This window comes from Numida meleagris, chromosome 7, assembly GCF_002078875.1.
Source record: "Numida meleagris isolate 19003 breed g44 Domestic line chromosome 7, NumMel1.0, whole genome shotgun sequence".
Classification (NCBI taxonomy): Eukaryota; Metazoa; Chordata; class Aves; order Galliformes; family Numididae; genus Numida; species Numida meleagris.
Window position 1 is genome coordinate 19,695,320 of NC_034415.1, and position 24,542 is coordinate 19,719,861.

Below are 24,542 nucleotides of genomic sequence, written 5' to 3' on the forward strand. Positions count from 1 at the left end.
AACATCTGGGCTCCATCCTTTGGGTGTTGAGCCCCATCCCAGACCTTCTGAGGCAAATGGAGATGCTTTCTCCTCGCGTATGGTGCAGAATGACTCAGGAGGTGCTTTTTGCCCTGCCTCCCGATGAGCACAGCTAGCTGCCTCTTCCCTGGCTGCTTCCCTTCCTGTGGGCCCTGCCTACCATGTGCACCTGCAGCCCTGTGAAACCCACACGGTGAGGGATCTGTCCCAAGGCCTGGTGTGCAGGCGTGGGGTGGCCACCCTGCTCTGTTAGTTGCTAGCAGAGCTTGCAGCAGCATGCCCAGTATAGTGCTGACAGAGGCTGTCCTGGGCTCTCCCCTGCAGGAATTGCGTGCATTGCGCTGACATTTGTGGATGAGAACGGCAGCCCCACCACACTGCCCCACAGAGAGAAACCAGACTCTCCTAAGGTGCCCCTCATGGACCTGCTGCAGGATGCCGACTTCGAAAGCCTCACTGCGGTTAGCAAGCACCAGCCAGAGGCTGGCTCCCAGCATTCAGGTAGGGTGCCTCTCCATCCCCCACAGCACCTCCAAAAGGTGTGGTTGCAGAGCTGAGCAGGACTGCCCTTTCCCCACAGAGCCCTGTGTGCTGGTGCGCCTGGACATCTGGGAGAAGGGCAACATTAGCCTGCTGCAGCTGTCGGAGAAGCTGCGTGGGGCCCTGCGCCATGCTCTGTGTGATGCCATCATGGAGTTCCTCGTGCTGCCAGCCCCACTCTGCGTGGAGGCCTCCTGCCCACTGAGCGCCCCAGACCTGGAGGAGCTGAGCTCTGCAGGTGAGATTCAGTGTGGGATGGGCACCTTGAGCCCTCTGCAAGCCTTGCTCCTCCTGCCTGCGGGAGCTTGGCCTGTGATGTGGGGAACTTGGTGGAAAGCACTCTCCTCTCTGCCAGATGTGTAGTGCCCCACCATAGAAACAGGGTTGGAAGAGATATGTAGAGTGAGTCAACTTTGCTAACTGATGCTGAGGGCTGCTCCCTTCTCTCTGGACAGCCATGGTGGCATATGAATGTTGCAGTGGAAGGCTCTGAAGTGGATGATTTGCTCTGTCTCTACAGCAGGCCTAAGGAGAACCATGTCAGAGACCAAGGGTCTGGCCATGGGCACTGGTGGGGCTGGCAAAAGCTGTCCTCCACCACTACACTTCACCTCTGCCCCATCAGCCAGCCCCGGGGAGCCAGTGACGCCCACGAGCAAGCTGGGACGCCGCAGTTTCTGGGACATGCTGGTAATGTTGCTGAGGGGCTGGTGGGGAGCAGGGCCTGCAAGTCTGGTGGTGCATCAGACCAGGAGGAACAGAGAGGAGGAATCTGGCTGGGGTAGGGAGGTTGGGCTTGGTAACAGGTTTTGAGATCAGGGCAGCAGCTGGGCCGTGGGTATGCAGAGCCTTAACCCTGCACCGCTTCTCTGTAGAGCAAGGCTGAGTCCTCAGAGCTGGGCAGCCCCAAGACTACCGATGACATTGTGCTGGAGAGGCCAGAAGAGGCTCGCACAAGGCGGCGGCATAAGACTGAGAATGTCAAGCAGCACCTGAGCCAGGATCGGGCCTCAGCCACAGCTGAACTGGAGCAAGCACAGCGGTAAAACAGCCGGGATGCTGCTCCCATCTGTCTGCTGTACAGACATTCCACTGGCTCTGTGTGCATCATAACCATGTCCCCTGTACTTGAAGTGTCTCCCTTATGCAGCTAGCTAGGGGAGTTGCCTTCCACACAGAAAGCCTCAAGCCTTCGTGCTAGAGTGTTGCCGGGAGCACTGCTGCTTGTCCTTGGCAGAGATCCTTTCCCTGCATTGTAGGGCCTGCACAACACCTGTTGCTGCTAAGCTTAAGGGCTGTAACGGCTGAAATAAGGGTTTCCATGGGCTCTCCCTTCTGGATCTGGGAAAGAACCACTGTACCTTTTTGCCTTTGTTGCTGTTGACTTAGATCTGGTATTATCATGCTGCTTTTCCTTATTCCCAGGCGCCGAGCCTGTCAGTTGGAAGAAGGAGATGTAGGCACCATGCACTCGCTTTTCAATCAAACCTGCCAGCAGTGGATGGCATTTATGAACCACTTAGGTATGTATCTTAGGCCCCAGCTCCTCCAGATAGGCTGGGGATGGGTCTTTCTCTCCTTCTTCACGTAGCAACAAGCCATTCCTCTTCGTCCCTTGCTTATCTCTAGCTAGTTGTGCACTATCTCTCCCTAAACTATGCAGGGTGCCCATCAGTGCAACAGTGCTCAGCAGAGATTGTGTCCCGTTTCCTCCTGTCCTCCATCCTGGTGGAAGTGGTGAACCTGGTCACTTCCCTAGCGAGTGACACCACTGTCAAGGTGTTTGAGAAGATCTGGTGAGTTACACAGTTTGCAGGAGGCTGTTTGGTACTGGCAGATGTTTATATGCCAGCCTCTATCGCATGGCTCTATTTGTCAGCCGCCTTTGGTGCTCTTCTTCGCAGCTGCCATCGGAGCACTGCCTTCTTGCCCTATAAACCTGGCCAGAGCGCCAGCCCTCGCCCTGCAGCTGTCAGACACTTCATCCTGCTGGGACGCAACTTCCACCAGTGGCGCTGCAGCACGGAGCAGGGTGAGTGCTTGGCCAGGGCAGTACTGCCTTGTAACACTTTGATCATGGTTAGCTAAAAGACCCTGCTGGTGATATCCTTGAAACTGCTATCCTGTGCTGTGAATGAAGTGATTATATTTGTATGCTGCTTCTTTCCAGTACTTGTCTAAAGCTTCCTGGGAAGAGTCTCTCAGTACATAGCACCCTGAGTTCAGCTCGGGCCTTCTAGAAAAGCTGATGGGTGCTCTGGCAGCATCCAGGCATCGTGACCTGTTAGCTTTGTCCTCCACAAGGCAACCTGCTCCTTTAATTGGTAGAAGTGTACTGAGCAAGCCTCTCCTTTGGGCAGAGCACAGAACAGCTGTGCTCGTAGAAGTCACCAAAATGAGGCACTGCTCACTGCAAGTGCTCACAGCTCAGCATGACTGAGGCCTCTTTTCAGTTGGGACCAGGAATCCAGGTCCTTCCCAGCGAGGCAGGCACGTCACTAGAGCAAAAACATCCCTGCCCCCATTGTCATCTGCTCACTTCTCATAGCCTTTTGGCAGTTAGTGAAGACAAGCTGATAGGGCCTGGAATCCAGCATGGCATGTGCTCCCAGGTGCTCTGCCATATCTTACTGCTTCCTCTTGGCCAGGCCCAGCAGAGCTGAGATAGGCTTCTCTGGAGTGTAGGTCTGTGAAGTGGGGAAAATGGGTCACCCTGCTGGGAAATTCTGAGCAGGTCCAAGTAGTGCATGCTGTTGTGATCCTTTCCTCTCCCATGCCTAGGCTGAGTCCGAGGCAGGAGAGGTTGCACTGGGCTTGGCTGGTCTAGCACGGTTGGACTGTGCTCCTTTTGAGGAGCTGATGTTGTCTCTACCTTCAGACAGCAGCAGCGAGGAGGAGCAGCCAGTCCCACCTGCTCACAGGTTCAGACGTAAGTCCCTGTTCAGCATGGTGCTGCTGGAGTGATTGGCTTGAGCAACAGCTGCTTGAAAATCTTGGGTGAAGTGGCCAGGCTGCAAAAGGGCTCCAGGCTGGCTTGCAGGTGGTGATGATATGGCAAGATTCATCGTGCACATCCACAGTCAGGTCTCACGTGGTTGCTCTGGTGCTTTTCTAATGCCAGAAATGCAGCATTGGAAACTTGTAGCTTGTGGAGGGGCTCTGCTCTTCTCTGCTCAGTTAAGCTTCACAATTGTGCGCATGATGCTAACACCTGGGATTTGTTTTGGTATGGCAGAGATTAAAGATATTGCTGGGACCATGCCATAAGTTAACTGGAAATGACAAGAAAGCAGAACCAGGGTATGCTGAGTGATCACACAGGGTTGTCATGGCAACACTGTTAATAAGTGTAAAAGTGAACAAAGGTCCCAAGAGGGGAGGCTTTGGGTTGTGATTGGAAAAATACCAACGTGTGGGCTGTGTTCAACTGTCCTTTGAGAGTGATGAGCTGAGCAGTACCATGGCACGGCATCTTGTCATTCTGGGATGAACTGGTATTGAGGGTAATAACTCTCGCTTCTTCCAGCTCACAAAGGGCTCCAGCGCTTTGAGGCCATGGAATTCAGCTCAGCAGAGAGAGGCTCTGACCCAAGCATTGTTGGGCGAGACCTGGCACCTCGACAGAGATTCCTCTTCATGGAGATTGTTGACAAAAAGGTAACAACGATGCCTGTGTGATACTGTCCCCTGAAAGCCATGCTGCTGAAGGCAGCTGACCTGCCCCAGGCAGAAGCCCTTTGCCACAGCAGGGCAGGGGGCTCTCTGCAACTGTCTTAACTCTCCTGTCTCACTGTGGGCTGTAATTGCCCTTTCCCTCCCCATAGCAATGATCACATCAACCTGGTTACTTGTGCTGCCTACTCAAGTGCCACTACCCGCTGCTGGAGCTATTAACAGGGGTGCCATAAACAAGCAGTTGTCACTAACTGTCCCAGCCTTGCTATCTGAAAGCAGCTGGAGCTGCAGCAAAGCACCTGGGGCAGCTTGTGTCACCTTTTTCTGAGCAGATCCTTCACCCTTCCTCCCCCTCTTCTCTTTCTAGCTGACACTTTACACCTACAACTGGTCCCCAGACCTGGGGGCCAACTTGAACTGCTCACTCATTCGCCTGCTGCAGTGGCAGAATGCCCGTTCCCACATTGTGCACTGCTTGATCAGCCAGAAGATGGGACTCTTCCACCACCACTGCTTCATGGACCCACCGTGGCATGAGGACAGTAAGCAGGTAGAGCACTCTGCCAGACAGAACAGTCCTTCCCCCATCAACAGGAGTCTTGGCAGCTCTGGAGTCTAAGGAAGGTTGCAGACACTTCTGTGCTCATGTGCTGGTTGACAAGGCATCTTCACGTGGTTACATGTCCAACCAGAATGTGTACAGACAGTATGCTGCTGTTGGCAATATTGTTTGTGGCTGGAATATTTAGGGCGGAGGAGGCTGGGGAATGGGCTTCCCACTGCACGCTGGGGCAATGGTGTCCTCTGGACATGTGGTGGAGAAGGCCAATAAATGTCTGCAGATGACCAAAATTGGATCTACTCTATTCTTGTGGGTTCTTGCTCTGTGACTGGCAGTAAAGAGTCTTATGGCTGTTCCTGTTTGCTTAGGAGCCAAATCCTTTCCTGAACTCCACTTTGGAGGTGGATGCACTGATCCGGAGCTCCTGTCCCCCACCTAGCAAGGAACAAGGCCGGCTGAGCAGCTCTGCACGCAGCCTGCCGTCTCTGCATTTCCATCCTGATGTGGTGCCCTTTGACGAAGCTCTGCGGGATGTTACCACTATCAAACGCATACCCCATGGGCCAGAGTTCGGACCCTTTGACCCTGTGGCTCGACATGGGGCCCAATTCCTGGAAATCAAAAGCTTGGAGAGGAAAGGTAAAGCAAGAGACATGCTGTGACTAGAGCCTAACTGCCCGATCACACTCCAGCTCCTGGAAAAGGAGTGAAAAAAGCAGAATGAGTTTTGGCAAAGGGGCAGTTGTCAGCTATTCCTGCCAGGATGCTGTGAGAGGATGGGTTATGGCCAGTATAGGGAGTACAGTGGGTGGAGTGGGTGTGTAGTGGAATGGCTGTGGCTTGAACAGTGTCTGTTCTCTTCCCTCCAGAACTGGAGAAGCAAATGAAGATAGAGAATCTCTTTGTGACCTGGCAGCAGAGATCAGCACAGTCAAACATGCCTATCAGTGTGAGTGCAGACTGGGCCTTCTTACAGAGTGGTGGCAACACGAGCTTCCCTCTTGTAGTGGGAGCGTCAGAGCTCAGATTAGGGTTTATGTTGGGGATGGTGTCTGGCTGTGGAGCAGTGCTCTCTGTCTGAACTTCTGGGCCTGCTGAGCTCTAAAACTTTGCAAATGAGCCTTTGCTGCCCACTGTTGGAAGGGCTGTAAAGCAGGGTGGTTGCCTTTGAAGTTTAATTCACTCTTGAGCAGCGGGGTGGTATTGCAAATAGCTTGTTCCTGGGCCTGGTGAGGTATGTGTGCTTGTAACTGTGTTCTTGTGCTATGCAGCTGTCAGACCTGGAGACCCTGAAGCAGTCCTCGCGCCTTGTTCACTACTGTGCTACACCACTGCTCTTTGACCCGGCCTTCCGGCAGCAGATCCAGACTGATCAGCAGGGCAAGGTAGAGGGGAAAGTGAGTGTCAGCAGAAGCCAGATGGGTTTGATTTTGTGCACTGGAAAAAGGGATGACTTTGCTTTCCACCGCCCACCCCCCCCAAGATAGTTCTGCTTTGAGCCAATCCTTGCATTACAGGATGAATTTGCAATCTTAGAACAGGGTATCCACCATGGTGAAGATGGAGACTAAGAAAAAAATTGGGTCCTCAAAGCCTTCTTCGTGCAGTCACACCATCCCTGGGAAGACTGGCTTCTCTTTGCTACCCAGGGAATCCAGAGGCGAGAGTCTAGCAAAGCCATCAGAGCATGCTGTCTGTTGGGGAAGCAAAACCTCTCTCTATGCATTCAGCATCCATACCTGATAAAATTTGCCCAGACCCAGCAAATAGCTGGAACAATTGAAAACAAGCCACCTGAATCCTGAGCAGGTTGCAGCCTGACAGAGCCTAACCTGTACAGATGCGATACAGGCTGTTCATGGTCTGTGTGTGTCAGAAGGGAAGAAAAGGCTGTGGTAATTTATCTAAATGTCAGAAGGATTCTGACAGTCTTTAAGCAGAGGTTGCTGCAGAAATTGAGCACTCACGAGAGAAAGGAAAACTATCATCACAGAATGAAAACTGGCTATTCAATTTAAAGAGCCTGGGAGCAGGGCTTTGAGGTTGTGTATTGGGTTCTGTATGGCCGGAAAATTTATCTCAGTACAAACGAGATGCCAAGCTTTGAGACACCGTATAGTGGTTCAGATTGATCAGAACAGAAAAAGACTGCAAGGAGCTCAGAGATGGCCTTGAGTAACCTGTGAAACGAGTGGTGCTGTGGGAGCAGGACCTGGTTTCCAGAAAAGCAAGAGCACCATGGAGGGAGCAATTTGAATTTGTGTTGAACATTAACTGCAGAGCCTGTAGGAGCGAAGCAGACAGCCAGGTGGATTTCTGCAATTCATGGACAGCTTCATGCAAACAGCAAACCATTTAGAATACATCAGAAAGATGTGCTGATATTATGGATAATACTCTAATGTTTTTCTAAAATACTTGTGGATAAATGTCTTCATTCGGACAAGTGCACGCGCAGCATCTTGTAGCAAAGACACTGAACTAGAGGGACTCCGAGAAGGTAAGGTCAGAGAGTAGCTGGAGAGACCCTAGTAAAGAGACTGCTTTTAGGGCAGATAAATGAAAAGGCAGATTGAAAATGTAAGAGAGCCACTGGCTCAAAGGAGAAAAATCAAGAAAGAAGCCTTAGTGTCTCACAGCACAAAGACAAGGAGTATTCAAATGTATCAGAAGGGGAACTGAAAATGGTGAAAAGGAAATATTATTCATATAATGTTACTCCACTACTGAGCCAGTAATAAAACTTGAGATGTCGCAAGGATTTGTAAGAGGTTTGGACTCTTACATGGCAACAGGAGCTGAGCACCATTGAGCTTTGAGAACAAATTGTGACCTATCAAGATGCTATGCAAAGCCATTCTGGAGAGGAGATGAGAGTTATCCTTTTCTGCAGGGTACCTCTTTCAATAGTCCGTTCCAGTGCTGCAAGGTCAGTCAAGGGCTGAGTGGATCCTGGATCCGGTATTGCTGCATGTGCTGTAGGTAGGCTGTTAGCACTTTCTGGCAGAGGGAAGTCTGTCTGCTGCTCATCCTTGTGGTGGTATCCCAGTGAGCATCCCTCTCACAGCATGTCTCCTTAGGAAATTCTTTTTTCTTCCAGAAGCGCCACCGCTCAAATGATTCTACGGCATCAGGGAGAGATCGCAGCCACAGCTGTGACTCAACGGAATCACTGCCCTGCAAGCTGAAGGAGGAGCCCTGGCTGCAAGAGATGTGTAATGCCTTTTTGCAGCAATACATCCAGTACCTGCAGAGCATGGGCTTCATTCTGGTCCAGGTGCGGCCGCCGTCACCTACCACTCGCAGGTCAGTGACGTTCTGGGAATCCTGGTAATGAGGGAGGGCTGACGTGGAGCTCTGCCCTGGCTTGGCACAACAGGAGATGTTGGCTGCCCCGCTCAAGACTCTCTCTTGTCACTTCCAGTAGCACAAGTCGGATCCGAGCTCTGGCAGCTATGGGAGTGGAGGGGAGAGGATCCTTTTCCTATACAAAACCAAAAGCAGAGGGGAGTCCAAAGGTGAGTGCTTGCGCTGTTAGACAAGTGGAACTAGGATGGAAATCAGGCTGTGGGCAGAAGGAGGGTAGTTCTGGTTGCTTGTGAATCTGTTTCTCGCAGAAGGGATGTGAGAGAGCAGAGTAGGGACTGCTATGCAGACAGGCTGAGTGGACTGTGGCTCTTCATTTGTAAAGAAGAGGCAGTGAGGGAGGGACAGGGCAGAGCTCTACCAAATCACAGCCAGCTGGGAAAGGGATTGACTCATTGCCGTCGTTTTCATTATCAAATGGGAGCGAGTCTCAAAGCAAAAGGAGTCTCTCTTCATGCAGCAGCAGGTAACAGCGATCTTTGTCAAAAGGTTTTGTGAACACTAAGAGCTTATATGGGTTCGAGAGAGAATAACCTGGAAGAGGAATCCATCAGAATTGCTAGGTAGGCAGAAACCACCTGTGGTTCATGAAACACAGGGAGGATGGAAGCATAGCATTTGCTGACCCTATTCTCACCCTTCCCTGGTACCTGCTTATGGGTGAAGCTGGTGCAGTACTGTGGGCAAGACAACACCTTGCAGTTAAAACAGGAGGAGAGCAATCCACTGAAACAGCTTAACAGCAGGCAAGTGAATTTGCTGGCAGCTAAGCTCTAAATCCCAGCTGGATGCCTCTGATATCTGCTCTGTTGGGCAGCTGTGATGATCTGGGAACTGCTGAGCAGAGAGGTGAGAGTAAGGTTTTGTGGGCAGCGTTACCCCTCAGCTCGCTGTGCCCTCTGGAGATGCCCTGCCCTGAGCAGGCAGGAGGTGAAAGAAGCAGCATCTCTGGCATGATCTCTGGAAGGCTGCTTATTAGCTTTATTAGAATTCTTTTCACTCTCTGGCATGTCTGCTCCCCTATTACCAGTGAACATGTTCAGTTGATGAAGTTACTCTTCTTCCACCTCTGCCACAGAACATCTTGGCAGCTTTGCATGCTGATGTGTGGGCTGCTGTCCTGTGCCAGAGAGCCTCTCCAGCTTTGTCCTTCTCTTCCCAGAGCACAAGCCCCGCTGTTGCCACCTATCATCTGCAGAGAGCTCTTCCAGGTGGGATAGTGCTGATGGAGCTGGCCTTCCAGGTGAGAGAGAAAAAGAAACAAAATACAACAGTTGGAGGGAGTTTGGGACAGACTTAAGAGGACACAGTGTGAGTGAGGAGTGCGGCAGGAACATGCAATTCTGTCTGCCTTTTCCACAGTCCTGCAGTACTGAGGGACAGTTCTGTGGGACCAAGAACAGTCAGTGTTGCCCAGAGGGGAACAAATACAAGATGCAAGGCTTAGCACCAGGTAGGGCACTCAGTGCTCAGCCATATATTGGCTGGTCTGTCCCAAGGCCTGCTTCGTTCAGACACAAGGAGAGACAAAAGAGGGAGCAAGAGTACCAAGGACCTAGCCCAGGAGATGAACTGACAAGCATGGGGTGCAATCAGCCTTGTGGGGGCTCCTCTTCTTCCTTGGAGAGGCCCAAGGTCTGTGCTGTACTCAGTGTGCTCTTTCCTCCAGGGCTATTACTTCTGTGTGAAGCAGTATGCATTGGAGTGCTCGCGGATCCCCATGGGCCAGTCTGTGAACTCTCAGGTAATGGCTTTGTACAGCTGGTGCTCCTTGTGGCTGGGTGCTGCTCTGGGAGAGGCAGTGATTTGTGGGACAGAGTAAGCATTTCAAGTGTAGCAAGTTTTGGAAAGCTTTGCTCTCTCCAGGAAAAAGAAAGCTGTGCAGAGCCTTCTGCAGCCGCACATTCTGCATAGCATGTTGCTTCAGCAGACTGTGAGTGCCATGAGAGGAGGTGGGAGATTTTAGAAGAGGATGACTCCTGTTCTTTGGAGAGCAAGGCAGAGCACACTGGGGAGGAACATGAGGAACGTGGACCATTTTTTGCAAAAATGTCTCCTCCAAGGAAAGTCAGTACATTGAAACCAGAAGTTCTCTGTTCCCATTGAATGACAAGGAAGCAGAATGGTAACAGGGATCTGTGAATGTGGCTGGCTGCATTTTGCTGGAGGAGATCATTTTCTGAACCACAGGCCCTGGTTCTTGATGCCTCTGTGCCTTGTTCTGTCACACTGCGGGGCTGCCTGCTCCCTTCTCTTTAGGTGTGTCGGTGTCTCCTGCCTGTCACCAGGGTGCTGGGTGGCTGCTTAAAGGCTGGATGACCCCAGTCTCCCTGAGGCAGGAGGCACATGTGACCGTACTGTCCTTTCCAGGATGGCTGCATAGCAGAGCTGCACTGTACATGAGCCATTCTTGGCATATATAAGCTTAGAACCTGCCTGGACCTTGCTGCAGTCCTTGAGGGTTTGCTAAGCCTTTCCTGGGAAGTCTGCGTTGCATAGGGCAGGTTAATGGGCTGCAGCTGGCATTGCAGGGAGCACCCGGGCTCTCTGACTGACTTGGGAGGGCACAGCACTGGGAGCAGTGGGCTTGCTGCAGGCATCTGGCCAGCCTTCCCTCATACTGGAACCAGCCCACAGTTCCCTCAGATGGGGCAGTTGGGCTCCTCTGCCCTTTCTCTCTGCTTATCCCACCCTGCGGCTGTGTAGGACAGGCTGGGGCAGGAACTGGGCTGCGCAGTGCCTTGTCCTTCTTCCCACTGGCTGTGCGTCTCTCTCCATCAGGGCACTCTTACAGCCAGAGCTCGCAGCAAGAGCTGCATGGGACACAGCTCCATCTCTGAGTCTGCGGTACGTCCTCTCCTCCCGCTGCCATGCTGGGCGCGGCAGGACCTGCCAGTGCTGGCTGAGCCTCCCACTGGCTGTGCTTTCACCCCTCCTGCTCCAGCCACCAGCCTCCTGTGCCAGTGGCTGCCATACATGCTTCAGTGGACAGCACAGCTTGGGAGGAGGATGGGGTGGGCCTTGGGTGCTTGCATGCAGGTAGCACCATGTGTTCCTTGCTCTTTGCCCTGCCTTTCTGGGGCAGAGCTATAGGCTCCTCTCCGGGCTGGTCCTGGATGTGCTGGTTGTCCTCTGCCTCATGGCAGCAGCAGCATGGGTGGTGCAAAGAGCAGACTGTTTTTGTGTCAACACCTCCTGCCTGCTGGTATTCCCTGCTTGCCCTGTCCTTAAACCAAGGGATTATGGTGTGGCTCAGCTGCCCAAATAGGTCAGTGAGCTGAAAGACCTTACAATGGCTCTGTGGGCTCCTGGCACAAGGGCAAGGCTGCAACCCTCACCAACACTGTCCCCTGCCACGCTGGCTGCTGTGGTGTTGAGAACATGGCTGTCTGTGTGTGCAGGCTGGTGTTGCCCTGAAGGACCAGCATGCTGGGCAGATGTGACAGCCAGGTGCCATAGAGGCCCTCTCCCAGGCACAGCTGTGACACCCCAGCAACCAGATCATCTGGCTTCCCAGCAGCCAGGCTTGGCTTTTGTTACTGAGTACAGGGCTTTTGCAGCTACTTTGTTACCTATCTCTGAGTCCAACCACTTGCACTGGCTCCCGTGCTGCCTCTTGCTCCCAGGGGACACTCAGTGAGTCAGTCCTCACCTGTAGATCCAGAACTTGCTGCGGCTTCAGCCTCTGTGTGTCCTGTACCTGCTCAGGGACTGGGCCATGCAGAGCAGCACTCAGATGGAAAGAGGATCATTGAATTGTTAGCGTTGGAAGGGACCCTTAAAGGTCATCTAGTCTAACTCCCCTGCAATGAACAGGGAGATCTACAACTCGATCATGTTGCTTAGAGCTCCATCCAGCCTGACCTTGAATGTCTCCAGGGATGGGGATGTGTCCTTCTTCATATCCACATGACTTTCAGGTTAAGGGAGGATGTATGTTATGCCAAAAAGGAAGCAGTGCCAATTGGTTTGTGCTGCTGCTGGAGACCTGCAGCAGTGGGGTCAAGTGTGGAAGGTGCCACCAAGCTGGATCCCTTGGGGTCCCCAGGGGCCAGGTCTGCAAGTCTGTTATTTGCACTGTGCACACAGCTTCTGGGCTGCGTCCTGCTGTGGTGTCAGGGCAGGGGTGACTGTGCTGGTTCCACCATGACTTGCTGTCAGTGAGGCTCTGCAGAAGGCTGTGAGGTGCCTGGTAACTCACCTGTTTTCATTCCTTCTCCCTTTACAGCTCTCCATGCTCTTCACGGAGGAGTGTGACAAGGTGCGGGACCTCATGCACGTGCATTCATTCAGCTATGACTTCCACTTGCGGATAGTCCACCAATATCTGCTGGGCTCCCACATGACGCTCCGCCAGGGGTACCATCTCACAAGCTTCCTGGAGGATTTCATTGCCCATCACACTGACATCCCCAAATTTGGTCGCAACCATGTTTTCCAAGGTGAGTAGCCAACATGTGATTGGTTGGGGATTGATCATCAGCCCATAGCTTGACAATAGATTCCTAAGTGCTTTATGAACACATCTGACCCAGTGAGTGGCAGGAAGAGGGTGACATGTGGTGCCCACGCTAGAGAAGTCATTAATGCTCCACTGTGGAAGGGAGGCTCATTGCTCTAGAGCTGTATCCTCCAGAGCAGTTTGTAGGACATTGCTCTGCCCTCCTGTGACAGCAACATGTCTTTCTCCACTAGGCATGCTGGCCCTGCCCACCAACATGATCACTGCACACCAGCTGTACAACTACATTGCTGACCACGCCAACACCTACCACATGAAGCCGCTGCGCATGGCCCGGCTGGCTACGGGCATTGACAACAAGAAGGGGACTCCAGGCACAGAGCAGAATGAATACGCATTGGTTTCTATCTGGAACAGGTAAGTGTGTCTGCTTCATGTTCCTGGAGCTGCCTGAGGCTGACCAGTGCCACCTGAGAGCTGAGGAGATTGCCCCAAGGTGCCAGCAAAGCTGACTCTGTCCTACATAGTGCCAGGCAGCAGTGCTGCCCGGCTTTTTGGAAATTATGCCCAGTGGAGGTGGTGTATATGGGTGTTTGTGTACGCACATGCACTTGCCTCACTTCCCATAACATTTCTGAGGAGTCTATGGTGTTGAATCCCACACACCCAGCAATTCTATGGTACCAAGAGCTCTGTGGGAACAAAGTGAGGTCCCCTTCACACTGATTTGCTTTTCCTCCTCCCAGCTCGGGCTCCTACAAGGATTCAGAAGGTCTGCGTCATCATGATGATTTTGATGTGTCCCTGCTGGTGTGTCACAGCGCAGCACCATTTGAGGAGCAGAGTGAAGCAGAGAGGCGCATGCTCCGGTGAGAGCTGAGGGCCCAGAACCGTGTCACCTAGCTGGGGAGGAGGGCACTGGGAGGACAGGCTTTGTCTGGTACATCACAGGCAGGTGTGGTGCTGCCTAGGGAGGTTCCTTGCAGAGGACTGGGCAGCGTGCTGTCTATCCTCTAGGCAGAGGAACACCCTTACAGCCTGGGACAGGGTGCCCGCGGTTCCTGTGCAGCCCAGCTGAGAAGGGGGCAGCCCTTCCCCAGGTGACAGTGTTTTCTTGCTCTCAGCTTGCGTTTCTACGTCATCATGACCAGCCAGAGGGAGCTATTCCCCCGGCTCACGGCTGACATGCGGCGCTTCAAGAAGCTGCCGCACTTGCAGCGAGAAGTGCTGGAGCCCGTGGTGGGCCAGGCAGCGTGGGAGGCAGCGGAGCCGGAGCCGAGCCTGGGGCGGCCACAGCCAGTGGAGCGGGAGCTGTGGCAGGACATGGAGGACAGCAGCGAGTTCTACGCAGGGGGCAAACAGGTCCAAGTGGGGCCCGGGCTCTTCTACACCTCGCCGCTCTTCCCCTTGCTGGCCTCTGAGGTGGCCTCGGCCCAGAAGCAGCTCAGCAGCATGGTGCAGCTGGCCAAGTGCCACTGCCGCAGGGACAACCTCTGGAAGCGTCTCTTCCTTCTGGAGCCTCTGGCTTCTGACAAGCTGAAGCTGGGCAAGCTGTCGTTGGTGGAGCTGGAGGAGCTGCTCGATGCCGTGCACGGGAAATCCATTGCGGATGTGGACCCCCAGCTGGTGAGCAGTAGGGCTGTGGTCATAGTGTCCTGCTCTGGGGAGAGACTGAGGCCTGCAGGACGCATCTGCCAGGGGGAAGGCTGGCAGGGGGAGGAGGAGGCTGCGCAGATCCATCTATGGAGAGCTATTGGCCCTGGATCAGTGTGCCTCACTGGGCTTTGAGAGATGCATCTTTTTTGGATCTGAGTGCTGCTGTCACATTATGGCTGCTGGTGTCCTGGCCTCTTAGCCCTTCTCTGTACCCACAGGGATGCTTCCTCACCATGACAGTCTCCTGGTACCAGAGCCTCATCAAAGTGCTGTTGAGCCGCTTTCCCCAGAGCTGTCGGCACTTCCACAATGCTGAAACTGGCACCCAGTACCTGGTAAGACCCAGCCCCTTGCCCGCTTGCAGCTGTCTCCCCTTCATAGGGCCCCTGCCTGCTGTGGCTTCCCACTGCATGAGCCTGATGGTGCTGTCAGGACAACTGGGTGCTGTCAAGATGCACTCTGCTGGTGCATTGCAAGGTGTGTGCTCCTATGGCACAGCAGTGTCTGCTTGCCTGCCCCTGGATGAGCAGTCACTTCTTTCCCCACAAAGTGTGATGCCAGGTGTTTCCCTGAGGTTTGGCAGTGCTACCTGTGAGCCAAGCAGACTTGCACATCCAGTGTGCCAGGCCACTCACCCATGCATGTCAGCATGTCCCCGGATGGGTGTTTGTAACTCTGCCATGGGGGTTGTGCTGGCTCTTTTTGAATGTGTGCTGTGGCTCTCTTGACAGGTTGTGCTCAACCAGAAGTTCACAGATTGCTTCGTTCTCGTGTTTCTCGATTCTCATTCAGGAAAGACGGTAAGAACTTGAGAATGTAAGAGCAGCTGTACAGGGTCAGGGCAGGAGTCCACCCAGATTCATCCAGCAGTGGCCAAGAGCAAATGCGCTGTGGGGAGAATAAGTCAAGAACACCTTTTCCAAATAGTGTCCCAACACCTGGCAATTCGGCACAGGGCCATCCTGAGCTAGAGATGGCCTTTGTGTTTAATACCCTCAGTGGCTTTATTTCTTGTGGTCCATTTGTAGAATCCGTGGTTTGCCCTGACTTGCAGCTCCATTATGTAATTACAGCCTGGCTAAAGAGCTGCCTGCCTTGGCTTGTTTTTTGGACCTACTTCTGCTCTTTTCATCTGATGCCCCTTTGTTCTTATATTGGAAAATAACGAGCAGTTGATCCCCTTTTCTCCCACAGGGTTGCCTTCAGATCATGCTCTCAGTTGTCTCTGTCCAGTTTGGGACCTTGTGCATTCAGTCCAGCACCAGAGCACACATCACTCCAGTGTTCATTTGTCTTTTTGTGTTTGTCTCACTGGTGCCACCTTGTGATCATTGATAAACCCAGACCACCTCCATCACCTCTCCTGGTGAACTCATAACACAAATCCTAACCTTGTATTTTGCACTTAACATTCGTCCCTTTCCCGTGGCCTTTCAGAATTCTTTAGGGCTTTTTTTTTTTTGTATGAGTGACTGAAATTTTATCAGCGTGCTCCTCTTCTTTGTGCCATACTCATTAAAGTACAAGGCAGCATGAGTCCCTAAACCTGTCCTGGAGGATCTCTGTTTGTAACCTCTCTCCAGCCCATTGCTTCCCTTTTCAGCACTACCATCTTCACCTTATAATTTCTGCATCATTCCTCTCTTCAGCTTACCTAAATTTCCCATGTGGTACTACATCCCTTTCCTGAATCCTTCCTGAAATTTAGATAAGATGCACCATGATTCCTTTGTCTAGAAATATTAATCAAAGAGAACTAATCAAAGAGAACTCTAGTGTTAGCACATCACTTTGGTAAAGCAGAACTGTTTACCTTGTTCTTCTTCCCCAAGCCTGCTCTAACACCTCACCTGCAGTTGGAGTTAGGCTCACAAATCACTTTCTCTTATGTCTTTGGTGGTGGCAGTGCATTTGCCGTTTTGCAGTTGCACAGCTCTTCTCAGGGCTTTACAAGTGTGTTAGGAGACCCTGGCTACTGGATGAGCTGTATTTCAGCTCTGGAGAGCATCCAGTCCCTGAGTCCTGCCTCCATGATGCTGATCTGAATGCAGAGTTGCTCACATTTTTCTTCTGCATTTGTTCCTGCAACTTTCCCTTCTGCACTCCGTTCTCAGTGCCCCTCTGCCCCCGCCCTGCCTGCTTAGTACAGTTACTAATGAGAGTGGAGCAGCTAGCATTTATTTTTAGGATTGCAGTTATTACATTTAATCTCCTCCCTTTCTCTATTTGTTCCACTCCTACTCTTTGCCTTTGAAGAAGAAATTTCCCTCTCATATCCCTGGAACCCCTTATTACTATGGAGGCAGTAGGATCCCCTCACTCCTGAGGCAGCTGCTGCTGGGGTTGGTGGAACTGCAGATGCATGGGGGCTGGGACACAGCAGATGTGTCTTTATGCCTCATTTTCCCCCACAAAAATTGGGAGGAGGCATTAACTAAGCACCAGCGTAGTGCTGCTGGTGTTTTGGGACTTCTGCCAGTACCTGCCTGACACTGCCAAGCAGATGCCTATGCAGTCGGGCTGGAAGCTGCTCATCTCCATCCTGTGCCCTTACCTGCTTCTTCCTCTTGGCAGAGCCTCACCGTGGTTTTCCGGGAGCCATTCCCTGTGCAGCCTCAGAACAGTGAGAGCCCTCTGCCACAGCTCGTGTCCACGTACCACCACCTGGAGTCGGTTATCAACACTGCCTGCTTCAATCTCTGGACAGGACTGCTCTAACATTGCCACCCCCTCCTGCAGGAATACGCACTGCACCTGTGCATGCCCGTGCTGTGGGTGATGATGGGGAAGAGCAGGCTGCTGCGTGGGACCTGCTCACAGCACTGCTGGCAGCATGCACGCCACCAATGTGATGAGCCTTGGGCTGGGTGAGGGCAGCCCAGCTGCACCTCCCTTGGTCCCTGGCTGGCTGCTGTGACCCTGGGGACAGGTTTTGGTGGGTTTGAATGGTCCTGCACCAAAGGCCACAGACAGGGGCTCGGCTGTTGCAGCCTGGCTGAAGCAGGGCAGCTCTTGGGGATGTGGACTTCGGCACCTGCCATGAGTTCTGTCTGGGAAGGACATGGAGGTGCATGGCGGTGGCACGGTGCCTTCAAGGGAAAACTTCTGCACCTTTAGGCAGGGGCGTGCCTGCTTCCAGCCCTTTGGTCTCAGTAGGAGCGCACTGAATGGGATAAGAAGGGTGAATGGACATGGGGAAGGTTTTGTGGAAATGTACATTAAAGCTATGGATATATTTGTGAAATAAACTGAATCAGATCCCCTCTTGTGAGCCACAAATCAGCACAGGGAAAGTCTCTTCAGGGCAGCAGAGGCACCTCTGGCCCCTTGGGCTGCCTCTCCCTGGAGCAGGGCAGGCTTGAGTTTGCACTGAATCTCCTTTCTGCTCAGAGCAGGAGCAGCATTGCAGTCCTGCCAGTCAGCCTGGGCGAGGGCTGCCTGCTGCTTTTCCCTCAGCTGCTGTGGGCATTTGCCAGCAGCCTTGGGAACTGCACAGACTGAAAAAGACAAGAGTGGTGAATTCCAGAACCTAAGGCTCCAGGCACAAGCTGGACTTTGAAAACTGACTCCCTTCCCGAGGAGTGAATACTTCCTCAGCAGTGAGGACTGAAAGGCTCATCCTGGACGCCCTCTGCAGCCCAGAGGTGAAGATGCTTCTCTGTCCTTGAAGGCATCCTGTCACCTCCAGGGCTGCCCCAGCATACCGACAGAGGACAGACACACTCCCGTGTTAGGCTCTGTGGTTTGACGTTTATTCCAGTGCTTTCCTTGCTTTACTGTGTTGTTCTTCTGGGCCCACCAGGTTTCAGGCCCCTGCTCTCCCAGTATGAGCGCAGCCAGCCCAGACCTTCGACTGTGTCTCCTGCTTGGCAGACAAGGGATTCTGCTGGCAGCCCTAGGCCAGCTGCAGCAGCTTCTGCTCTTGTCCCCAGGCAGGGACCCCGCTGCCTACCACCCCCAGTCAGGTCTATCTGCGCACAGTCCCGGAGGGTCCCTCTGTGCTGAGATCTGCTCAGAGGGCTCAGAGCACACAGCCCCACTCACCTTTTGGTGCGTACTCACAGCCCACGTAGCCGGAGTAGCCAAGGGACTCCAGCAGCTTGAAGATGTAGGGGAAGTTCAGCTCCCCGGGGCTGTCAGGCTCATGCCGCCCTGGCACCTGCGCGATCTGGATATGACCTGGGGGGGGGGGATTGGAGGCTGTGCCTCAGGCAGCCCTGCCTGCAGCCTTCTGTCAGCATAGCATGGGGTGAGCTGAGAGCATCCCTCATCTCCATCTTCAAGTCACGAGACTCGGAGAACCCAGGTCAGGCACAGGGCATTACCAATGAGTGGGAGGTACATCTCCAGGTTACGTGACAGATTCCCATCCATGATCTGGCAGTGAAAGAGATCCTAAGAGAAAATTCAAGAGAGATGTTGCAGCTGTTCAGCAGGGAATGACTGTGCCCAGGGTCCCTGTCCCTCCCCACATCCTCAGAAGGGGACAATAAGTCCATGCCCTCTGGGCCTGCCCTGAGGCCCCAGGCTCTGTGCTTCCCTGTCGGATGCTGGAGCAGGGCTGTCCAGCCCTGAGCCCTGCCCACATCCTTCCAACTGCTGTGCCGAGTGTCTCATGCACTCAAGGGCCTGGACTCACCAGCTGCAGCCTTAGGTTGGGTCGTCCCACCTTCTCCAGGATGGCAGCAGCTGAGGGTGCAAGAAATGAGAGCTGGTTAATGCCAGGCTGAAGCTTTCAAGGTTTCTTCTGTGTCAACCTCCTGCCTCCGCCCTCAGTCAGACAGCGTAGGGCTGCCTCTTCCCCCATGCAGGAGCCTTTGGGAGAGCTGTGTGCTGTACCTTGGTGCGGGGTGTTCAGGAAGTAGCGCGGGTCGGTGATACGGCTGTTAATCGGCTCCACCAGCCCCACCATGTCCTCCTGTCACACAACAATGTTCCCTCTGCGGCAGGGAGCAGCCTTCCCGTGCTGGTAGTGGCAGTTCTCCATCCTCAGTACCCTCAGAGCCGCTCCTGCACAGCAGGACCCGCTCCCCATTACCTGGGCCAGGACATCAGCAGCATGCCTGAGGTTCTCGATGAACGTGGCCTCCATCTCACCTGCCACTGCCGCCCGCTCCACACCCTGCGGCACCCGCCCGGCCATCAGGTGGATCCTGTGGGCACACAGAGCTCAGCTCCGTCCCCAGGCCATGGGCGGGGGCTGACACAACTGCTCTGCAAGCACAGAGACAGCGCCTGCCCTGGGCTGTGACGGGCTGCGTACAGCATGCAACCACAGGGCTGGAACGGGAGACTCAGGGAACTGGTGGCTGGAGGAGCACCTCCACACAAATAAAATAAAGCAGTTTTCAGCATTGCTGTTAATGGGGGGGAACAAGCGGACCCAGGCAGGCACAGGTCTGTGTGTGGGACCTTGGGCTACGCTTCTGAGGAAAGGAATGATGCAAAGTGAACGGGATAAAAAGGTGACACTGGTTTTCTGGAGTGAGTTGCATCCCTAATTTCATCTCTTACAACACATCTACAGTGGCCTTCAACAAAGCAACCGTTGTGGTGACACAGGGGAAACGGCTGGCTCAAGCAGGGGGAAAGAAAGGCTACGAGGGGGAACACTGTGTGGAGCTGAGGACAAGAGCCTCGGGGAGGAACGACGGGGACGGAGCAGCGCGCCCGGCACCCAGCGAGGGGACAGCTATGGGGCCGCGCGCGGCGTCCGCAGCAACCCAGCACGGCGCGGGGCGCTGCAGCCCGAAGTGCGCGGGGCAAAGGGCGAGGCGGGGCGCGGAGGCCGGCAGCGCCGCTGCGCAGCAACTCAGCCGAAGCCCCGGCTCCGAGCCCACCGGGAGCGCGCCGGCGCTCTGCCTCGCACCTACCTGGGGCAGCCCACGGCCCGGGCGTACTGCACGGCCGCGGCCAGGCCCTGGCGGAAGGCGTCCTGCCGCCCGGGCACGGCGCCCAGCCCCATCTCGCTCCGCTCCCTCTCCCCGGGCGGGGTGTTGAGGAGCACGACCCGCAGCCCCGCCCGCTCGGCGGCGGCGTGCAGCGCTGGGGCCGGGCAGCCCTCGGGCCAGGCCGCCTCCACCGCCTCGAACCCGGCGCGCGCCGCCGCCTCCAGACGGGCCGGCAGAGCCGGCAGCTCCGGGAACAGCCACGAGAGGTTCGCCGAGAAGCGCAGCGCCATGGTGGGCGGGCGGGGATATGCAAAGCGAGAGCGACTATGGAGGGAGGGCGTGGCCTCGCCCGCTGTGGGCGGGGCTACGGAGTTAGGAGGTCGGGTCGCCGCCATCTCGTAGTGCTGAGTTTAGCTCCGGCTGCATATGGGGTGGGCTTGCTGGCGTTGGTGCAGGGCGGCATGCTGGGGGGGCACGGCTCGGCACGGCTGGCGGCCTCCCGGGGCGCAGTGTTTCTGCCAGGTGTTGGTCTGACACACGCTGCGTGCTGTGTTAATTGGTTTCCTGGGGAGCTTGTCTGCACAGGGGCCTCGTTATGCAAGGTGCGCTCGCCCTCCTGTCCCACGCTGTGCATATTTTACCATGTTTTTACCTTCCCCAGCTCTGCGGAGCTGGGCGGGAGCCCGACCTCTGCCGTGTCACAACCGGGACCCATCCCCGGGCCCTGTCCTTGCACCGAGGGGTGGTGTGGTTGTGCCGCGGCAGTGGCCGTGCCCAGCAGCACGCAGACACGGCTGCTCCAGCTCCCCGTGCCTCGGGACGGAGCAGTCGAGCAGCCCCAGCTGCGCTCGGGACGTCCCGGGGCTGTGCTTTCCTGCGAGCACCTGTCCCGGTGTGGCCCCAGAGCAGGTGCTGGGGTCAGGGCAGCACGGGCCGAGGGGAAAGCAGCAGCGAAATGATCCATTACAGAGTCTCAACTCAATTAAGGCTATTGATTAATCAATTAGAAGAAGCTCAGCTCAACTTCTCAGCAATAATCAGAACTGTCCCCCGTGATGGACAGCTGTGCCAGGGTGCAGGGCTGCCGTGTGTGTCCCCAGGGCACATCCCAGTGTGTGCACACAGTGCAAGCCCGGTCCATGCTCAGTGGGGCTGAAGGGGCTCCTGTTGGGGTGTGCCCTCCTCACAGCCACATCTGGAGCCTGAGAGGTGATGATGTGAGCAGGAGAGGTGGGAGTTTGGGAGCCCTCGCAACAAACCTGCCCTGTGCACGGCAAGTGCATCTGTTGGGCTCTACAAATTAATGGGTCCTTTCTATCTCTGGTAATGTATTTCATTGATTTTCCCTTGTTATAACTGCAGTTCCTGCATTGCAGTCCGGTGTTTTGTCACTTTACCTTGACAGGGCACCGCGGATTTACTCACTGCTGCTTGGCTGGCCAGGGCAGCTCAGTGCCATGGGATCGCTGTGCTGTACCGCGCACCCCGCCTGCTCTGAGGACACAGCCCCATGTGCATTTTACCGCCTCACAGAAATCAGCCCTTGCTTACTATTGGCCAGCTGAAATTTTGGAGCAGGCTCCTCCGTGACCTCTGTGATGGTAGGGCTGGGACAGTACAGCAAATCAGCAGCCAAGTCCCTGCCAGAAATGCAGAGCAGTTCCTGTTGGGACCTGGGAAACTTGCTCTTGTTCAGCCGGATTAATGACTCATGTAATATGGGGGCCTGGGGAGTCAGTTTACCTCCCAGTTTGTGCTCTTATCCTGTGGTAGCATCACTGCTGGGCACCGCACAGGGAAATGCGCTGGCTCTCCCCAGAACCAGGGCAGGGATTTCTGCGTTAACGAGCATGCTTCGGTCCCAGCCCAGCTTCATTACGGCCTCCGAAAGCGCTCGGCTAAAAATCCATACATCATATCCTGGGAAACAAACGCACAGCCTCCGCCGGCGTTATGGCCATCCTTCATCAGTGAGCAGCGAGCCGGCTCCGGATGCAATATAAATCCCGGCAAAGCCAAGACGGGAGGCAAAGACCCGGCACCACTCACCCCTCACATCAGCTTTCCAGCCCTGAGCTGTGGGTGGGCTCTCCCCATGCAGGTCTCTGGGGTGTTCTTGCTATCACCAGGAATCAACAAGGAGGCCGGATTCTCCCCCAGCACTTGGAGGAGGCCGGCGCGGGCAGCGCCTGGGCCTGCTGAGCTGGCAGATGTTGTTTAACATTCCCGGCAGTAATTAATAGATGGCTTCATCACTCTTGTATGATTCAAACATGTCGTCCCGCTTCTTTCCAAACACAGAGCAGAAATATTTGTTAAACGTGTCTGGCGTTTTTGCACGATCATTAGCACTTGAACAATTCCAGCAGGCGCAGGATTTATAGCCTTGCCAGGATTTCTTTTGGCCTTATTATGCCTCAGACATTCCTCCCTCCTCTGCCGATCCCTTTATCAATTTCCCCCTGATTTATGCGCTTGTAACTTCTCCTTCACCACCATTATGAAGTTCCCCTTTCCTGCCCGTTCTGGCTGCCCGCCGCAGCCGCCATTTTGTTTCTGCAGGCCCTGCCCTGGGCTGTGCCCTCTGTGGGGCTGCCTGTGCCGCCTGTTCCTCCTCCTCGCCCCCGAGGCGTGCGCTTGTCACAACTATTTTGTCAGCTCCGAGCGATTCCTCTGCACCCCGTAATCTTGATGCCAATCAGCTCCGTAACAACCACCTCAGTGGGAAGTGATTTCCCCGCCAGCCCAGCGCTCCGCGCAGCTATGTCAGCAGACACCTGCAATCACGCTGTCGGTGGCGGCGTGCACGTGGGGAGCAAGCCCCACCCTGCAACAGCCCCAAAGCTCACACCTTGCCCTTGGCCAGGTGTGCCACCACGGGCACATCCTCAGTTCCATCCCCTCCGTTGGTGACATGGGGACAGGACCGGCTCTGTGGCCCCCACCCGTGGTCCTGCCCGCTGCGTCCCCATGCAGCCTGGTCACCATGTTAAGCCATCTCTTAATTAATCAGGCTGATTGTAATGTGTTTTTAGGGCATTAAAATTCAATTGTGGAATTCTCCGCTGGCTGGGCTCACGATGAATACAGAAGTTTGCCTAATTAGAGCTGACACACAGCCGGCGGGAGAAGCAGGCCAGCGGCCCCAGCAGAGCTGCTCAGCCCGTGTCCTGCACCCGGCCCCCATGCCCCCACCCCAGATCAGTGCCCCCACAGTCGTAGGGTGTCACGGCTGCAGCAGAAGGGGCAGTGGCAGAGGGGCAGCTTCCAGGTCTGCTCTTGTGCCATGGGATGCCAAGCTCAGCTAGCACCGCTCCAGGCACAGCATCCCTGCCTCTGCTGGGGCACAATGGGACACTGCAGCGTAGCATGGGCAGACCCCGCCACGGGCACCAGATGCTGTGTGGGGCACTCAGAGCAGATGCCATGCTGCCCCAGGTCCCCACAGCAGTGTGGGAACGTGGTACCTGGTCACACCACACTGGGGAGAGTCTGGCCACGCCACCCATGCCAGCATGGGACCAGGCACCAGCCGAGAGCAGCGGAGACATTTTCTTATCCACAGCATCAGGTCTTCTCCACTGTCATTACCACGGCAATTATCATCTCATTTGGAGTCTTTAGCTGCCATAATCTGTCTCTTGAACTGATTTATTCTGCAGGCCTCTTCCAGAGCAGAGCAGAAGGGATGGAGCCATCAAGAAGGAGGCCACGAGGACCAGAGGATGTCCCCAGCTGGAGCAGAGATGCCCCCAAGGGAAGAGCAGCATCTTCCCTGCCCTGAGACCGCACCTGGCCAGGACAAACCAAAACACGCACCCCAGGATGGACAGTGGGATGCATTCCTTAGAATTTCAGCTCTGAGAGCTGCAGCTGCTGCTTTGTGTTGCATCCATAACCACACAGGGTGGTGCATTTCCCTTTCAGGCCAGGACAAATGCATCATCCTGCACCTAGGTACAACTTAGAGCAGAACTATTGCCTCCACAGGGACAATTTCTGCCAAGCCATGGCTTCATCACCTTTCTCTTGTCTCCAGACCGGGCTGCTGCTTGCTGTTGGTTTCTCTCTGTTTGCTTCAACAATTATCTCCCGCACCCCACCACTCCTCCAGCCGCTAAGAGTTTCATTGATAGTTTCAGCAGCTGCATTCGATGACTGCCAAGTTTTACTCACTGCTCCCAGCTCTCCAGTTTCCACGTGTTGTGTTCAGCTGCCATCTCTCCCTGCAACTTTCACTGGGGCGAAGGGGAAGCCCTGGGCTGCCCATGGATCCCAGTGATGCCAGCAGCAAGGTGTCCCCACGTTCCCCAGCTCTGGGGTCCTGCTGGTCCCCCAGTGCTGCCCCTGGACATCCTCTGGGTTTGTT

At 54.7% G+C, this 24,542-nt stretch overlaps 2 protein-coding genes and 1 long non-coding RNA gene across 11 annotated transcripts in view; 2 read left to right on the forward strand and 1 right to left on the reverse strand.

The window, feature by feature from the left end:
- SZT2 (SZT2, KICSTOR complex subunit) overlaps positions 1-17,545 on the forward strand; it is a 54,441-nt gene extending 36,896 nt beyond the window's left edge. For 4 of the 9 annotated variants that reach the window (XM_021404281.1, XM_021404282.1, XM_021404284.1 and 1 more), the window contains 24 exons: positions 346-522; positions 602-799; positions 1,082-1,251; positions 1,437-1,603; positions 1,987-2,084; positions 2,225-2,357; positions 2,466-2,593; positions 3,440-3,490; positions 4,088-4,218; positions 4,604-4,786; positions 5,167-5,437; positions 5,668-5,747; positions 6,070-6,195; positions 7,899-8,104; positions 8,223-8,316; positions 9,327-9,407; positions 9,834-9,908; positions 12,393-12,606; positions 12,860-13,043; positions 13,373-13,495; positions 13,751-14,252; positions 14,501-14,617; positions 15,014-15,082; positions 16,857-17,545. In XM_021404281.1, the coding sequence (XP_021259956.1) occupies positions 346-522; positions 602-799; positions 1,082-1,251; positions 1,437-1,603; positions 1,987-2,084; positions 2,225-2,357; positions 2,466-2,593; positions 3,440-3,490; positions 4,088-4,218; positions 4,604-4,786; positions 5,167-5,437; positions 5,668-5,747; positions 6,070-6,195; positions 7,899-8,104; positions 8,223-8,316; positions 9,327-9,407; positions 9,834-9,908; positions 12,393-12,606; positions 12,860-13,043; positions 13,373-13,495; positions 13,751-14,252; positions 14,501-14,617; positions 15,014-15,082; positions 16,857-17,000 (3,722 nt within the window). In that variant the 3' untranslated portion in view covers positions 17,001-17,545. Of the gene's footprint in view, positions 1-345; positions 523-601; positions 800-1,081; positions 1,252-1,436; positions 1,604-1,986; positions 2,085-2,224; positions 2,358-2,465; positions 2,594-3,439; positions 3,491-4,087; positions 4,219-4,603; positions 4,787-5,166; positions 5,438-5,667; positions 5,748-6,069; positions 6,196-7,691; positions 7,781-7,898; positions 8,105-8,222; positions 8,317-9,326; positions 9,408-9,833; positions 9,909-12,392; positions 12,607-12,859; positions 13,044-13,372; positions 13,496-13,750; positions 14,253-14,500; positions 14,618-15,013; positions 15,083-16,856 lie in introns of those variants that run through there. The other 5 variants (XM_021404285.1, XM_021404286.1, XM_021404288.1 and 2 more) reach the window with 3 other exon arrangements.
- On the reverse strand, positions 18,013-20,484 carry HYI (hydroxypyruvate isomerase (putative)). Its single transcript, XM_021404289.1, has 7 exons — positions 20,156-20,484; positions 19,321-19,435; positions 19,122-19,200; positions 18,922-18,971; positions 18,608-18,677; positions 18,327-18,461; positions 18,013-18,144 (listed from the first exon to the last, which is right to left on the reverse strand). Exons 1-7 carry the CDS (start codon positions 20,461-20,463, stop codon positions 18,056-18,058), a joined length of 846 nt encoding a protein of 281 aa, XP_021259964.1. The 5' UTR covers positions 20,464-20,484; the 3' UTR covers positions 18,013-18,055.
- Positions 20,578-23,231, forward strand: LOC110402324. The gene is made up of 2 exons (XR_002441044.1): positions 20,578-20,775; positions 21,579-23,231. It is a non-coding gene; the product is annotated as an uncharacterized LOC110402324 (long non-coding RNA).

Bases quoted from the DNA above. Each gene is read 5' to 3' on its own strand.
- HYI (XM_021404289.1), bottom strand. From the start codon at position 20,463: ATGGCGCTGCGCTTCTCGGCGAACCTCTCGTGGCTGTTCCCGGAGCTG. The intron at 19,436-20,155 runs GTAGGTGCGAGG...GTGTGCCCACAG, and splicing joins CGGGCCGTGGGCTGCCCCAG to GATCCACCTGATGGCCGGGC. The intron at 19,201-19,320 runs GTAATGGGGAGC...GTTGTGTGACAG, and splicing joins CTGCTGATGTCCTGGCCCAG to GAGGACATGGTGGGGCTGGT.